The following is a 17,509-nucleotide window of genomic DNA, read 5'->3' as shown; positions in this document are numbered from 1 at the left end:
CACATCAATTTATCAAACGAAAACGTTTTTACCCTGCTTCGCCCATAACACTTCAACACTGATTACGGAAAAGATCTCGGATCTCTCTCACTAAATCAGGAAAAAGCAAAATCACTTGGAACTGATTCCAACCACAAAATTCTCTGGTGACCGAATTATCCTCCTGTGAGCGAAAAGGCGCCTTCGTTGATAGTTTTTAGATAGTTTGCTTTTTTTTTCCCACTTACTTTGAGGAGTTGCGGATGACTCGATGGAACGACGGAGTTAAAATATGACATCTTAATTAAACCAAGTAGAAAATTAATTGCTACAGAAAGAGCGAAAATAAGCGGGAAAGAGTCTATCTTGAGGGTGTCTCTCTAGTAAGGAGAATAAGGAATATAATAATAAGGAATTGGTGTGTTTGAGCAGATACCGTCTTTTTTCGAAGTTCTGAGTGATGTATTAGGATGCAAGAATATTTTGGAAGGTGATATTTAGAATATTAGTATATTTCAATCTTTAATATAATAAATTTAAATGAACTAGAATATAACTATATGTAGAATAATGCGATATAAATATTATTATTGCTATTAATTGATATTTGCTTCGGCATATGAAAAATATGAGAAAATGTGAAATAATATATTTTTAAAAATATTAGTTAGGCATTTAATAAACCAGTAGAAGTGATCTTCCCATAACTTTCTCTCGCCTTGCATGGCACCGTTGTACAATAGTTACAAAATATTAATTTTTGGCGCGAATTTAGCATTTTTACTGAATCTATCGTTTTATCCTTGGCGAGTTCTTTGGCGATTAATCCCTGACATCTAGCTAATAGTATCCGAAAATCGAACTTGAACGTGAGAAACATTTTTCTCTATCTGACACAAAATCATTGCTTGGATTGTTTTAACTTACTCTGGAACAGCCGGACATACGGACTTCCTTTAAACGGATTTTGCTCAAAATGTGATAGAAATCTGCGAATTTGGTATAAACACTGTATTCCAAATTTGAACCGTCTAGCTGAAAGCGTTTTTAAGTTATCTTTGTCATAGACAGACGGACATTTTTCAAAAATGTGTTTTTCCAATTCTGAGAGGTCCAAAACATGAAGACTCGTCAAAACGTCGAGTTCGAATTTTTTTACGATTCTATATTTTCTTTATACTACATATACGAGAAAGTAAAAATGGATTTGTAACAGTTTTTCTACTTTCTTGAATTTTCTATTAAGGATATGTAAAAAGGCTGCTTACAATAAGAACAGGAAAATTAGCAATTGGTTGATAAAATAATATTTAAAATATTTTTTTTTATAGAATGACAAAGTACTAATACAGTTTTAACTATTTGATAAACAGCAGGGTATTATTAAAAATTTTAAATTATAGCAAATGATATATTTTTTAATAAATATCCCAACAGAAAAATTAGAGACTTAATATTATCAAATTCAAAGAAACTGCAAAGACATAGGTTTGAATAAGAAATAAATTTTAAAAGCTATTATATACAAAAATATGTTATTGAAACAAAAGCTGCTTAATAATATTTAAATCTTGGAAATATGCTTACAATATTATATTCGTTTTTTCTTTTCATTTAAAAAAAAAAACACGGGATCAAATCGATTTAAAAATATACGATTTCTTTATTTACATATAGATTCGAAACAAAACTTACATATTTATCAATTAAATTAATTAATTAATTTTAATAATTAACAATCAATTACAATTTCATAACTATCTTTACTAATCGTAAGAAATTTGCACAGTTAATAAAAGAATCCTTCTACCATCGACGAAAGCAGAATCAGAAGATTAATGCATTCTTTAAATTCATATATTCTTAATAACTTCATAAAAATGTCAAAATGCAATGAATTATTTATGAATTTGCTCGGCAACTTCGTTGTTTGCACATAGATGCAATCAATTATATGAGGGCAGCTTGTGAAATCTCTTATAAATGCTTCATTTTATCTCGGTATATTGCTATATTGCTCTGTGTATTGCTTTCAATTATATCTTAACCATTAAGATGTTACTAAATTGACCAACATATTGTATTGACTATTACAATATGCTAGTATTTTTTATGCAATAAATGACTTCTTTGTGTATTATTTCATGCTCAGTACACCTAAAGAAAGTAAAGCAAAATATTCTTTTTATGCGTATCTTTTTAATACTGTCACAATGAATAGAAATTTCATATTTTCAAGAATTTTTAGGATTCTTATGATACTTTTATTCAGATTGAGTTTAGTTTAGTTATATTAACGTCCCATTTTAAAGCAACACTAGGGCTATTTTGAGAAGGACCTCGTCATTTTGAACTGCTGTCAGATGACGAGGGCAACACCTGAGCTTTCACCCCCTCTACAATCTTCCATACCACACCAGCGGAAGGACATTTGACCCCGAGGGTGCATTAGACCCGCATACACAACGGTTCTTGGGTGGAATCGGGTCTCGAAACTTTTATTCAGAAATTTCAATCTAATATACAATTTAATTCTTCACATCCAAAACATTTATCTTTTCCCTAAGTGCATTACTTTATGTTTCCTCAACTCGCTAAAGTATATCAAATTTTGCAGAAGAACAGGCAGACTAATTTTTTTTAATATGAAATCGTTCTTATAATAATATTTAAACAAATTTATCAAAAAAATTCAAAATTTTGATTTTTAAGCACATTTTAAACTTTGTGCATTATAACATAAAATGCTTCGAATGTTATTTAAACTTTCAAATTGAAATTTTTAGAATCAAGCAATTTTTAGAACCAACCATTAACCAAAAAAATATTTCTTCATAAAAATTGCATTTGAAACTGCTAACTTAAAAATGCTAAATTAAATGAAGAGGACTATCAAACAACTGTTTCATTTTTATTTCTGCTGTAATTACATATTCCTAATTACAGCAGAAATAAGATGAAGGCTTTGAGGTTTTGAAAAGCTAGCCTTTCTAGTGTAGCATTAAAAACGATAATGAAAATTTTCTTCAATGCAGTCATTTTTACAGTTCAAGCATCATTTATTCAGTGAAGGAAAAGATTTAAATGACGTAGGCTTCACATTTAGTAAGCCAATATTGAATTTCATTTAAAGCAAGATGTCAATTTACACAGTAAATGAGATGTAACGCAGCAATTACAAGTTGACACTTTTTAACGAATGGTTGTTACGAACTAGACATTTAGAAACATAACAACCTTTATAAAGCTTTCAAACATACTCTGTTTATAACTCTATTTTATAATCAAATTTGACAATCTGTAAGTTTCTAATTACTTATTTCAAAATCTACAGCACTACTAAATGCTTCGGTAAACTTATAGGCCAGCATCAAATGACAAACATGATTTTCATTTAAAACTCATTGATTGAAAAAAAAATCAAGGAAAAATCCGTGTCACCGATTCTTATTTAATACCAGATATCTTTTAACTTATACATTTAATTAATTCCTGACACTGTCAACAAGTATAAAGAAATTTCTCAGAAAATCAAAGGTGTATTTGTTCGCACGACGCACAAACAGCAAGGATAACTCGAGCTACTCGGAAATGAATACTCAAATGTCAACTTAACGTTTTGATTTTCTCCGGGATGAAATAATACTCTAGAAGAACAAACACCGCCGACAAAATGAAGAGTCAAAATCGTTTTAAAAGCTCGAAAGATTAAAGGGCTTTACCTCGATAATTGTCGAAGGATTGGTAGCCAAGATTAAATCAGCCATTTTTTTTTCATCCGGGCCTTCCTAATTTCCCTGCTCTCTTGTGTTAACAATGCTGGCGAAACTAATTTCGCTTATTTAATGAATTTCACCCAGAAGCTTTTCCTCAGCTAATTAAGTTTTCTCGTTTGGCTTATGATAAAACACGATTGAACGTTAATTAATAAAAATTCCGAGCTCTTAATTATTTTTCAAGGGAGAGCGGAAAGAAATTGCCGCTTTTCGCTTGTCTTATTGTAGATGCTGCCGACGATCTTTGGCTCAGGAAAAGGCAAACGAACCACTGCTTGTTTACTGGTTATTTTTCGTTCACGATTGCTTGTATTCATAATTAACTTTTCTCGGAGCTTGATATTGTTTTGAACAACAGGAAAATGCAAGTTGTAACAAAGGGGAAGAAAAACAGAAATGAGAGGGAAAAAATGTTATTTCCATTATTGAAGAGTTTCTTTGAATTTGTAAGTGGTCCGTTTCATACACCCTTTTGTGGAATATGTGGTAATTAATGACTTAATGTGTCTCAATAAACATCAATATACTTATAAAAATAGAGAATTTAGCTATTGAAAAGGTAAAAAATAATGGAAATGAATTTGAAAGCAGTTTACGTTTGGTTGCGTTTGTTATAAATTAAATTTTTATTAATTTTGTAAAGGGCTATTCCATCTACAACTCGATGGAAATTTTATATGCATAAATTTTATATGCATTTCTCTACTGAAAACTAATTTTCTTTACTTTCAGAAAGATGGCATAAATTTCTCTATATTTAAAATATTATATCTTGAAAAATCGATATTCTTTTTTTTTCTGTATGTTTTTGTAAAAACTGTCCTTTTTCCTAGGAATATTAACAAAGTAGATTGTAGATTTGAACTTCGGAGAATATGACTTCAAAAGAGTTTAAGGGGGGGGGGGATGTAAGACATGTTTAGTGACCAAATACTTTTTCAGAGAACTGGTCAGCTGAGACATCAGAAAACAGAAATAAAAATTGTAGAAAATCAATTGCTTCCTGGAGTATTGCACCTCTTCGATTTAAGTCCTTTGGTAGAAAATTCTTACCTTAATTAAAATTACCTTAGAATAGATTGCAATATTCTTTCAAAGTTCCAGAATATAAACTTTTTAGAGTCCCAAATATTATTAATTTAAAAAGGGAAATGGGAAGAAATTAAGATGAAACATTATTACTGGAAAATAACTATAATTTTATTGTTGCCACAAATAATTTTTCAGTTTTGGAGAATCAATCACAACACTTTTGATTTTTGTAACTATAAATAAAGTAACCTTTAAATCTTGTGTTTAAAATTAAAGATTCTTTTATGTATTTTCTTTAAAATATTAACTTCCTTTACAGATATATAATTACAAATCATACGACTACTAACCGATTAAATATCATTATTCCCTAACTAATTGCAACGAAATAAATTTATTATTATTTTTTAGAAGTTAAAATTGTCTTTTTATAGAATCATTACTTTTCTAAAAATCTGCGTTGCACTGTGTCTTAAAATTTTTTGCATTGTTGTTTTTTTAAAAAAATACACTCAATATTAAAATATACTCAGTAATATTTTGCGAAAAAAGTTATATAACTTTCCAATTGAATAACTGAGGCCATTTTATCTCACTTTTATTAAACAGGCAGCTCAGGATCCAATTCCTAAGGTCAGTGATCTACCGCTAGGGTTACAATATCCTAGGAAACAGACCAATTTGACTCAGAGTCACAGAAACAGCAAAAACAAGCGTGTTTTAACTGAGTAAAGGCAAAGCGAGGGGTTCCGAGACCGTCCGAAGAAAAGGTGTTCGCTCTGCCCATTGTTAACCCTTCATTCACAGATCGCTGAATCTCTTTTGATGTCCGTTCTGGACATCTTCCTGCCTTTGACGTCCGGCCGTCCGGTCATCCGATGGGAATCGCGCGAATATAATAATCTGTCGGTCATTTGTCCGGCTTCAGTTGACATGTAGGCCATTCTTTCCGAAAATGCGTGTTTTGCTCCTTCCCCTTCCCCCTCCCACCCTTTTCTCGAGTCGTATACTTTTCTCGCGTTTTCTCAAGTCACAATAGAAACGGATATTCTATATCCTGGAATACATAATGAACTGACGATTTTTCATAGTCAAGGCCAACGAATGGATATTACTTACCATTTTGAAAGGTCAATTGAAGAAAAATTCTTTGACTGTATGAGAAAATAATACGACGAATACCAGATTAGAGTATTAGGTAAATTTCAGTTACACACACAAACGCAAACAAAAAAAATCGAATTTAATCACTTTTGTTTTCAATGGCTTTTAAGATTTGTTGATCAAATTACAGAATTTTTAATATTAAAAGTTATTATTAAGCAGGTAGCAATTACTTTTAATGCAAAATTCTCTTAAATGCGCCTATTCAGGATGAAATAACAATAAAAATCCCAAACAGGATGCGTCATCTCATTAAATTATTGAATACTTCTTACGTAAAAGAATGAATTCTTTTGTTCACAAAAATAAACAAAAAGTATTAAAAATATAACAGAAAAAAGCTTATAAACTTTTGTATAATTATTATTTAGTGGTTGGTTGAGATATAAAAAGACAATGACGAGATCTTAACACACTGCACCAAATATTATATTCAAGAAAAGGCTTTATTTAATTAAAATTCTTAATGTAGGTAAATTGTAGTTAACTGGATGCGTCATGTTTGAATAAATAGAATAAAATTGTCATTTTTATGAGGACTGTTGTTTTCTAATTATCAATTTTCAATAAAAAACGATAAAATCATCATTTAATTTTTGGTGTAAATTGCCCTAATCGATCATTGTTCTCATTATTCAAAATGACAGTTATTAAAAGACATGAATTTAATGTCAATCAAAAGAGACGAATGATTTGTTCAACAAATTGCAATACATTATACCAATTATTTTGTTCGTACTTATTTTATTTCTAAATTTAAAATCATTCAGAATGTTAGTATTACATTAAAACAAATCTTTCCAACTTTCTAAATTAGTTTTTATATACTTTTAAGTAATAATCACAGTCAGTTAGTCAAAATCTATAGCAATAATAAAAACCATAAATAATATTATCATCATAGTAGTGTCTTCACTATTATCAAATGCAGTAATTAAATACAATCATCTGCAAATGTGCTAGACTTGAAACTTGACAGTGTGAGATTTTTGCAGCAATTTGTTTATTTTTATTTATTCACATGATTAAAAATCAGGTTTTTACGAGTCATTGTGAAGGCATTACTCAATAGCTCACAGTTTCCTTATATTTATTTTCCCTTTATTAGTTCAAATCCTAAAGGCATATCCTTTACGATGGTAAAGCGTTTCAAGGTAGTCAGAAAAAATTCATCCTACGCTTTAATGTATGTATAACTCACTGTGAATAAATTTCTACAGAAATAAAGTTAATTAGATTTGTTATAAAATTAAAATTTGTTACTAGATTTGTTATAAAGTTAATCAGATTTGTAAACTCTTTAATTGGATAAAAACCCATTGTGTGTCATAAAATTGCAATTTTGATTTACTTTAGCTAAATTTTAACTTTTATTTGAATTTTAGGTTAGTTTAGTTATAGCAATGCCTCGTTTTAAAGCAACCCTGGGGCTATTTGGATTTGTAATGGATGGACTTAGTAATTTTGAACCGTCGTCAGATGACGAGAACGATACCTACGTTCTCCTCTCGAACTTTCGCATCACATTATACGAAGGATATTTGGATTTAATGAATTAGGAATTCAGTGATATAATTTTAGATACTTTTGCTTTAATTAAGTTTTTACTTTAATTAAGTTTATTAATATTTTGCACATATACATACATAATATAATACATCTCGCTTCAAATTAAAAAATATATTTCTAGACAAAATTCGAAATTCTGAATTACGATCAAATGAGAGGAGGACCTCAAGGCCTTCAACTTCTTTTTGAAACTTTCACACCAAGCCAGTGGATCGGTAATTCAAAGAAATGATTAATAAGATTTTCCAAGCTCAATAAATTTACTTTATATTTAGTTTATTTAAAGGTGAACCAACTATCTCATTAGTTGGTCCTTCTTTGTATAGTTGGACGCAAATACGCAATGGAGAACCAAAATAACACTATTGTTAAATACTATAAAAAAATTCAAATACTGAATTTTAAACAATGTGTTTCCCTAAGATTGAAATTACTTTTAATTTGCATTACAAGTTATATAATGAAGCGATGATGATTCTGGCGCATACAAATTGATTTGATTACTTCCTGTTGCATCATATTTCATAATAAAGTATTAAGAGATAACATTAATTATTTTTAGCAGAGAACTAATTGTACTTTTCATGAACTCACAAGTAATGCGAGTTTGAAAAGATCTTGCGTTATTTATCCATGTAAACAAGTCTAAGTTCTAAAACCTTAGTAATTCTAAATCTTCCTTACACAAATCCCATCAATTTAAAAATCATCTACACTCAACATCGATCAACAGCCACTCGTCCACCTGCGTCGGTCTTTGCCTCTCATTTGTACCACTTCTGGTCAACAACACGTAATTGTAACGGTCTTTTCAACATAAACATCCATTATTACGCGCCAATTTTTTTTGCACTCGGACCTAGAACCGCATCTGCCGTCCCGTCTTTGTTTCTCTGATTCAAATGTCAGAAGGCAAAATCATTAATCTATAAGAACCAGGGGAACAAGGGGAGGGTCTGTCCAGCCAACCTATCCATCACAGTAGCCATACATCAAATTGCAGTTGCATGGCCCAGATAGGGGAGGGTGAGGTGTGTATGCAAAAAGGGACATCTTGTCTCACCTTGAGGTTCATGCATCGTTGGAGGAGGGGAGACCGGTGAGATGGGTGTCTGGCCTCTCACCCACTGGGCGAGAGATGGGTGAAGGTAAATCTCGAAGGACCTTTCACAAATTGTGCATGGGTGAGGCATCTGTCGGCAATATGGTAATTGGTTGGACTTTTCTCCTTTCTTTTTGAAACGGTGATAGAACTCATGCTCATTTTCTAGGTTAAGGTTTTATTGAAGGTTTTTAGTATAGTCTCTTAAAGAATGACAAATCGGGTGGTTAATAAAGAAGCGATTGTCTGATTTTATTTGCTTGCAATAATGTTTGTATTTTATTTTGTATGGCAACGTTTGGATTTCGGGAAAGTAAAATGAAGAGCGATGTCACTAAAACCGTATAAAAGGGAAATGTTACTTTTAGGTTTTAAATGTAGATGCTGTCATTGGTATAAATGATGATACCGATTACGAGTATGAATTGAAATTAATTTGTAATACAGGAAATAAGAACCTAAGGTATTGTTTTAGCAATATAAGTGATTTATGAATTTCATTTCTTTTTTAAGCTTTTTGGAAAATAAACATAAAGGTTTTTATAAGCGTGTACTACGCCATAAATGAGCCGCATTATCGCATTAAACTTATATAGTGAAATTAAATCATGCGTAGATGTTATAATTCGGTACAAAAAATTGCGTGGAGTCATACTCGATAGTTCGAGTATTCTCTAGTCTCTTTTAGTTGCATTAAAAAGAAATCATATCCCTGAAACAAAAGGTGTTTTTTAATTAGAAACCATAAAACACAAAGCAATTGAATAAATAAACATACATTTCTTCGATTTTAATTTTAATATCTTATATTTAATTTTTGCAATTATTGTGAAATAAGTAGGTTTTAAACATATTAACGTACTTCAGGCTGAAATAATTATAGCTGCTTTTTTTAAATAAAAAAAAGATTTATGAGGATGCAAATTGTATCAATTCTCAGTTATGATTTTTAAATACCAAATTTTAACCTAAATGGATAGAACTTTTAAAAATAATTGAAATTAAAACATTTGAATCCGAGTCGCTATTTCATTTCCTTAAATGTGAAAAAAATGAAACAATTTCAAAGTAATTAAAAATTAATTTTGTCTAGGCAATATTCAAGAATGGGTCTATCATGGAAAAATCGAATCATTTTTGGATGTAAATCACAAAATGTATGTTAATTTCGTTTTTGCCCATAATAATGCAATAAAATGTCGAAACTAAACTTTTTTTCACTTCCCCTAATTGTTTGGAGTTTATTACATTTATGATCAAATATATCTCTTGTAATCAAGAAAATATTACAGTCATTCATAATGTGATGGAACTTGACTGTAATACCTCATAGATACTTCGTTTTCATTCAAATTATATGGTTTTCTTTTATATCGAAATTTATTATTCTTATTTGGGAAATTTGCTTCAATGAGATCTATTTCCGAAATTTTGAAAATATTTTAATCATACTTTAGAACAGATTGTTTTAGCAGATGTTATATTATCATGATTATATTATCCCATTGTTATATTATCAGATTGTTACAGATGATATATTATCCCATTACTCGTAACGTCAATTAATCCAAGAATTCACGCCCCTATTATTCATTATAATTTTGTGGTTTTGGGTGTTTCAAATTAAAATTATTATATTATATTATATTATATTAGACTAATATAGCCTTGATTTATGTTATACTATTATTAGCTTTTTATTATAGCCTTTAATTAAATCATACTATCATATTGTACATAAAGAGCAATAAGTCTAAATGCAGATTTATAGGCAGACATAACGTTTAAAAAGTAATAAAAATTATTATGTTTAAAGAGAATAAAATTGATACATTTTATTGAACTTTAAAGAGAATAAAATTTATACATTTTATTGATTCAGCGAATTCAGTCTTTTACCTTATGAGAAATTCTGTTTTTTTTTTTTGTTTTTTTTTCTAGTTAGAGATCTAATAACGAATCAATAAATACACATCTTCATAATTTCGATATGGTCCCCTTGTATCTTGGAGAAGTTTCCGGAAGCGGGACGTTTTGACGGCGAAGTGTGACAATTTGTTGTCCGGCATAATTGTCTGTTCTTCCGAAATTCTGCAGCTGTTGTGTGGGAGGGGAGGAACATATAATATAAAATAAACAAGGCCGCTGATAGACGGTTGAACGGTGCATGATGGATCTGATCACAATGTATATCGAACAGATGGACAACGTGATGCGACTTTTATTTCACGAGACACAAACCGCGAAAAATCTACTCAACGACAGCGGTTGAAAAATATGTTTGCTCTGTTGTTTGAGTATACTTCGGGAAGAGTTCAAGTAAACTTTATATGCTAACAATCTTCTCTAAGATTAATGTCAAAAACTTATCTTTATGTTAAAAACAAAGCAATGAATATGTTTCTGCTTTCCCCAGTTATGTTTCAGATTGATTTTAATTTATATATTGCCATCTGAAAACAAACGATTTTTTTTATTTAGTAATTGAAATATATAAAGGTGTTGAATTTTAGCTACCAAAAGATATTATATTGCTGTCCCTATATCTCTAATGGAAATAACTTCCGTCATCAACTTCCATTCACCAATTTAACAATTAAAAATTATCAATAGCCCATGTATAAAGAAAGGCATTTCATCAAAGAACTATTTCTCTTAACTATATGAAACTTGTTATCTATTTAAATTATATGTTCAAAGTAAATATCTTCGATTATGCAAAATTAAATGAGCAATTCTTTTGTTTTACTGAATTATTTAGTGATTACAAATGAATTTAGAATAATTTACATGAACATTTTCAAATTTTAGAATTTTGAATATCATTTCAGTAAAATGATCGGAAAAAACCCAATTAAAACTTGCTCTGAAATTAAATCTAAAAAAATTTTTATGAAGCAAAAGAAAATATTTCGCTGCAATTGATCAAATACTTGAATCAAGTATTTACATAAGATCAGAATATCTAAATATATACTATTTTTATAAGATCTGAATAGTGAAATCAATAATACTTAACACTTAAATTTGTATACATATTTTTTTTTAATTTTACAACATTTATTTACATTGTAGTAAAATGAGGTTAATTTGTAATTAAAAACTATAAGAAATCAATTCTGAAAATTGAAATAGTATTTTAATTTTATTTGATGTTTACTATTTATAATATACATCAGATGTGATTTGTGTCTGAATTATATTTTTTAAATTAAGTTTCGAATTATCAGAAGAATTTCATGGCTTCGATTCATAGTTAATGCGAATTATGGTCGTTCCATGGAAGAACGAAGTTTATGATGAAGCAAGTACAAATATTATGATAATAATGATTATTAAATAGAGCTGCGAATAAAAATTATTAAATTCTTATTCCTAAAATAATTTCATACCACTTGAAAGAGTATAATTATCGATGTTAAAATTTTAAAAGTAAAGTTTTATTGCAATCATTCATGTAGATTCAAAATATATTATGAAAGTTACAAGTATTGTAATAAACAGAGCATAAAATATGATTTTTAATAATAATAATGATAATAAAAAATCTAAAATAATGTTAAAATTTTGATTAATATTTCAAACTTATTACAATCATTCCATTAAGAATAAAAACTGTGATGCATTTTCCATGTTAGACTGTTTTAAAAATGGTTTAAAATAGCACATTTCAGAAGAATAATGGGCAAATCCAAATTCTTAAATTAGTTTCGAATCCTCAAAGATAAAAAAATAAGCAAAAGGGATTACGTCGTTTCCAAATTTAAAAGCTTAAGACCCCCTTCAAAAGAGAGCCTGCTATTAAAAAAGGGCACCACACATTCAACCATAAAAAGAATGGCTATGAATTCTCTCTTGCAGTTTAAATAGAGAGATTCCGGGGGGGGGGGGTCTATTTTTTGATCGCCTTCCAAACAAAGCGACGCCAAAGTCCTTGGAGAATAGCTCTGGTGCATAGAAGGACTTTATGCAGATCGAGTATTTCCATTGCACTAAATGAGAAAACTCCATGCACATAGAACAGGGGAAAAAAACTGGACAACAGAGAAAGGGGGAGAGATGCAATTTTTGCCTCTGAGCTGGTTCACGATCAAATGTAGAACTGACTCGATTTGACAGTGATTGATGCACAGCGCACGATCTGAGGAATATTTTAATTTCCTGTGCGTCCCATCCGTTGCTGAGCCCCTTCGTCACTGGACATTCTATCCCCTCCCACCGGCACTTGCAATACTCTGACATTTTTTTTTAAGGCGACTTGCGCAAGGCGAAGAAACTTGAATCCTTTTCTTTTCCAGGCTATCTCATTCCACAGTAACGTCTTATTCTTCGAGATTTCTTCCTTTCAGATTAGAGTTTCGCTGCTGATGAAAGGAAAAAGGGGTAAGGGAGGAGAAGGACAAAATTACGAAGGCACACTCGGGAAGTCTTCTGAAAATGATTTTTTCACAGCAGGCTGGCTTTAGTGGGTTTTTAACAGAGCAATCGATTATCCAATCTGGCATTTTGCGAGCCTTTAAAATAGAATTTTGTCAGTGAGTTCAGTTAAATTGTTTAAAATCAAATTCGCATTAAAATAGATGAAATTTGAAAGAATATATGTATGGCATAAATTTATTATAAATATTGATTTGATGTTTTTCTGTAAAATTTTGCTTTATTGTCTCTGAAGCGAGTATATAGTAATCTGGAAAATCTAAATAGCATAAATCCTGCCTTTGTCATACGCTGTTTAAAAATTTACTAGATTTGTTTTTATGTAAGGATGTTTTTGTGTATTGTTATAGTTAAGTACAATATTATTTTTGTATCCTTATCAATATTTTTATCCACATGAATAACAGATTCTATTAGATGCAACTAATCAGGAAGTGCAACTGATAATTTTTATAATTATTTTTGTTATTTTTCAAATACATTCCGGAACATTCGGAAAGATAATATACAATTGAATTAAAAATCAAAATATGATATAGCAAAAAATACCTTGGGTTTTGTGTAGAAAAATAGTTTTCTTTTCATGTAATATTTATAAATGACTTTTTTATATATGATTTTGAACCAAACTTTTATTTTATTTTTTTTATTTTATCAAATGGCTAAAACTTCCATTTGTTCCATTTCCAGAACCCAGTACATATACGTGCAGTACGTGTAAGCAGACCTTCACATCAGCGTGGGTGTTGGTGCAACATGCCCAACATATGCATGGAATGAAGATATACTTAGTGACTCCCTATCATGGAAGCCGGAGCTCATCCACCTCTTCTGCGAATGCACTACCTCCTGCAGGGCCTCCACCATCCCTCATCAACAGCAGTGGCAGTCTAGGGATTCCCTTACCACCGGTGTTACCTCCATGTTCTTCGATGAACGGACCCAGTCATCATCCCCACGCTCATCATCACAGCGTCTTACCTCAGCAGGCACTATCTTTGGAGAATCATCCAGCTCTTCAGCTGCTGAGGATGCCACTGGGAGAAAGGCAGTTCCCTCCCACTTCGCTCAACGCCCCTGGTATGTTTGCACGGCCCTCTAGTCAAGACTTCCGCGTTGACATGTTAGCGACGTCTTCTTCCACTAGCGGAAATAACTCGGAAAATAGTCAACAGTTTCACCGAATCAATCATCACCCGTCACACATACCACCTCACAATGCTCCTTCCTTACCTGGATTAGGAATTGGAAGCTTTGACCCCCACAATCCGTTCATCGACAGGGGACCTCTGGGTATAGACACCCGACCCAGACCACCCCCAATGAGCTTAGGCTTTGAGCCACAAATGGACTTTTACTCGCAAAGACTGAGGCAATTAGCGGGAGCCACCAGTCCTACTGCAACGTCGGCTTCACCCCGGAAGCCCTCCCCACCTTTCACTCATCCTCCAATGTCTTCCTCTTCTCAGCCTTCCACTCCCACTTCTACGCCTCAACCAGTGCTAAACCTTCACAGTTCCGCCAGTGGAAATGGCACTCCAAGTCACCAGCACAACAGCACAAACAACAACCCAGCTCACAGAGGATCTTCTGCATCTTCCACTAGCAGTAAAGGTGGCGGAGTCACGGATGCAGCAGAAGGCTCCCCTAAATTGCTCAAATCCTGGTCATGCGAGTTTTGTGGCAAAGCCTTCAGGTTCGAAAGCAATCTCATAGTTCACAGACGATCTCATACCGGTGAAAAACCTTACAAATGTCCGATTTGTACACACTCCTGTAGTCAAGCAAGTAAGTTGAAGAGGCACATGAAGACTCATCAGAACAGCAATGGCAAGTCTGCAAACGGTTCCGAAAATAACAGTCTGGCGTCGCCAAGATCTACACCAGATTCTACATCCGAAACCGGCAAAGACTTGTCTAGCAACAGACCCCGCAGTCTCGACGAGGATGAAGACGGTTCTGATGGACAGACTGCTGACAACGAGGAAGAAGAGGAAGATTTGGACGATGAAGACGAAGAGGAAGAAGATGAACTAGATGATGAAGAAGATCTTGACGATAGTATGATGGCAGAAGATCTCAGTACCAGAGGACCAAACAGTTCAACGCCTGTTCCTAGAGGGTCACCTAATTCTGATCAGAACAAAACTCCTAAAATTTCTGATGACGTGGCAACGAATAACGACAATAATAGTAGTAATACTATCAGCGTTAGTAATGGCGAAAACGGAAATAACAATGAAGAAAAGGAAAGTTCTAAACCGGAGACCCGACATTCGTTACTTAGCGAGGTGATGGACAAGATAGGGCTGAGTAATATTCAGCAATACAATGAAGCTTATAAAAAAGCACTAGAAGAGAGTTCTTTAAAAAATTCCTTAAAAGAAGATACTGAAACCTCAAATCGAGATCGATCATCGGTGACTGAAAATGGTCCCGAGAGGCCGAATATTCGAGAAGATACTAATAGCAATACAACCAAGCATGGTAGTAACAATAATAATAAAGCCCTCGTTCTCCATCAACACTCCATGGAATTCGGTCACGGTTTCTTTGGTGCCTTCGATTATAATCATCACCATCACCATAATGCGTTCGAGGCAAGTAAACGTCTGAAATTGGATATAGCGGATCATCTGAGGAACAGCAATGATCGGGATTCTTTGTATGCTGGACTTTGGTTGCCCTCTGTCCACGGTTCTTCGCATAGAGATGTTTACGATATGGCCGATCTATCTCGCCACAACAAATCTTCCTCTTCTGAAAGTGCCTTGAAGTCTGTCACTCCCACCAACATGTGTAACAGATCGATGAGTCCTCGTCCCGGGACCAGTGGGGGCACTCCATCAGTGACGCCTATGCCCGGTCTTCTTGTTAACTCTTCAAAAAGTAGCAACAGCACGAAAGAGCAACGTCGCAACGATACCTGCGAATTCTGCGGGAAAGTGTTCAAAAACTGCAGTAACCTCACCGTGCACCGACGATCACACACGGGTGAAAAACCGTACAAATGTGAACTGTGCAGCTATGCCTGCGCCCAGAGCTCTAAACTAACTCGACATATGAAGACGCATGGTCGTCTAGGTAAAGACGTTTATCGCTGTCGATTCTGCGACATGCCCTTCTCAGTACCAAGCACTTTAGAGAAACATATGAGGAAGTGCGTGGTTAACCAAAATGCAACAGGTGTGACTTACATGGATCGAGACTCTGACTCTAAAGATCTCACGTGAGACTTATGTAATAATCTCAAACTCTGAAAGAATTTACTGAACCTAAAGTTTTATTTTTCAATTGCTGTGTGACGTGGTCATTTTTCTTTTCAGCAGAGACCTTCTATCTGGTCTCGCAACTCGAACAATTCTTGTACTGGCCCGAACTGTGAAGATAGAACTAGGGCGTATTCGTGTGTGCATGTGTTCTTTGTGTGTTGGTTTTAAACCTGGATCACACACTATCCTATAAATATTTAAATAAAAAAAGAGAAATACGAATAAACAAGCCTTCCCTCACTGTTGTATAATGATCACGTGTTACATTTTTTCTATGTGTGACTGAAACTCAACTTTTAAAGTAATGAGTTTTTAGTTGTATCAGAAAAAAGTTTGAGAATTTGTTAGGTATAGATATAGAATGTTTTTGAAGTGTCTTTTTAGCGTTTTGATATAAAATAAATGAGATGATAGGTTGCCAAATTGCTGTGGAAATATTTTTCATTACATGCTTTGTTTTTATTTTGTGCTATGGACCAAGCTGCTTTTTAACTTTAGTATATCATCTAATTAACATAACATCGACAGCTAAACATCTGTGGTGATAATATTTGCCATAGATGCTTTTTAAAGTACCTCATAACAAATTATTTGTAGATAAAATCTTAACGAAAAAAAAGGATAGGATTATTTTACCTTTCAGTTTTTTTTGTCATATAATAATGCAATTAAATTGACAGAATTTTAATAGTTTTCATTAATAAGCTAATTTTCCAACATGTATTCCGTAATTTTAACTATGCTTCACATGCTTTTATATTTTCGTATTTTACATATCTACCACCAATTAAAGTCAAAAAGCAGCTTAACTCGGTCCAATGTAAATGAATCATATATAAACAGAGAAATTATTACATTTTTATCTTATTTTTTACGAATGAGAAAAACTGTTCATTGAAAACCTCAGTCATGAATATTTTTATTATGTAGATGTTTAGTTATCATTTTTATCATTTAGAAAGTGTTCAAATAATTATAAATTTACTTGAGCAAATGAATTCAACACGCATTGACATATAACTTAAGAACAGAGTTATTAGCAGTTGTATAATACCTCAAAAAGCAATCAAGTTCTTTCATTTTTTATAGTATTACATAATGTGGAATTTTAATCGAAATTTTTAACAAAAGTGTGAACATTGTGGCAATAATTCTGGTGACTATGTATTGTATTTAAC

At 32.2% G+C, this 17,509-nt stretch overlaps 1 protein-coding gene across 2 annotated transcripts in view; it reads left to right on the top strand.

Moving 5' to 3' along the window:
• LOC129981198 (B-cell lymphoma/leukemia 11A-like) overlaps positions 1-16,934 on the top strand; it is a 209,181-nt gene extending 192,247 nt beyond the window's left edge. For both annotated transcript variants that reach the window (XM_056091937.1, XM_056091938.1), the window contains exon 3: positions 13,750-16,934. In XM_056091937.1, the coding sequence (XP_055947912.1) occupies positions 13,750-16,292 (2,543 nt within the window). In that variant the 3' untranslated portion in view covers positions 16,293-16,934. The remainder of the gene's footprint in view (positions 1-13,749) is intronic.
• The last annotated feature ends 575 nt before the right edge of the window (positions 16,935-17,509 follow it).

This window comes from Argiope bruennichi, chromosome 8 (assembly GCF_947563725.1).
Source record: "Argiope bruennichi chromosome 8, qqArgBrue1.1, whole genome shotgun sequence".
Taxonomy (NCBI): Eukaryota; Metazoa; Arthropoda; class Arachnida; order Araneae; family Araneidae; genus Argiope; species Argiope bruennichi.
The sequence above is the reverse complement of the archived record's forward strand: the minus strand, read 5'-3'. Positions and strand labels throughout refer to the sequence as shown.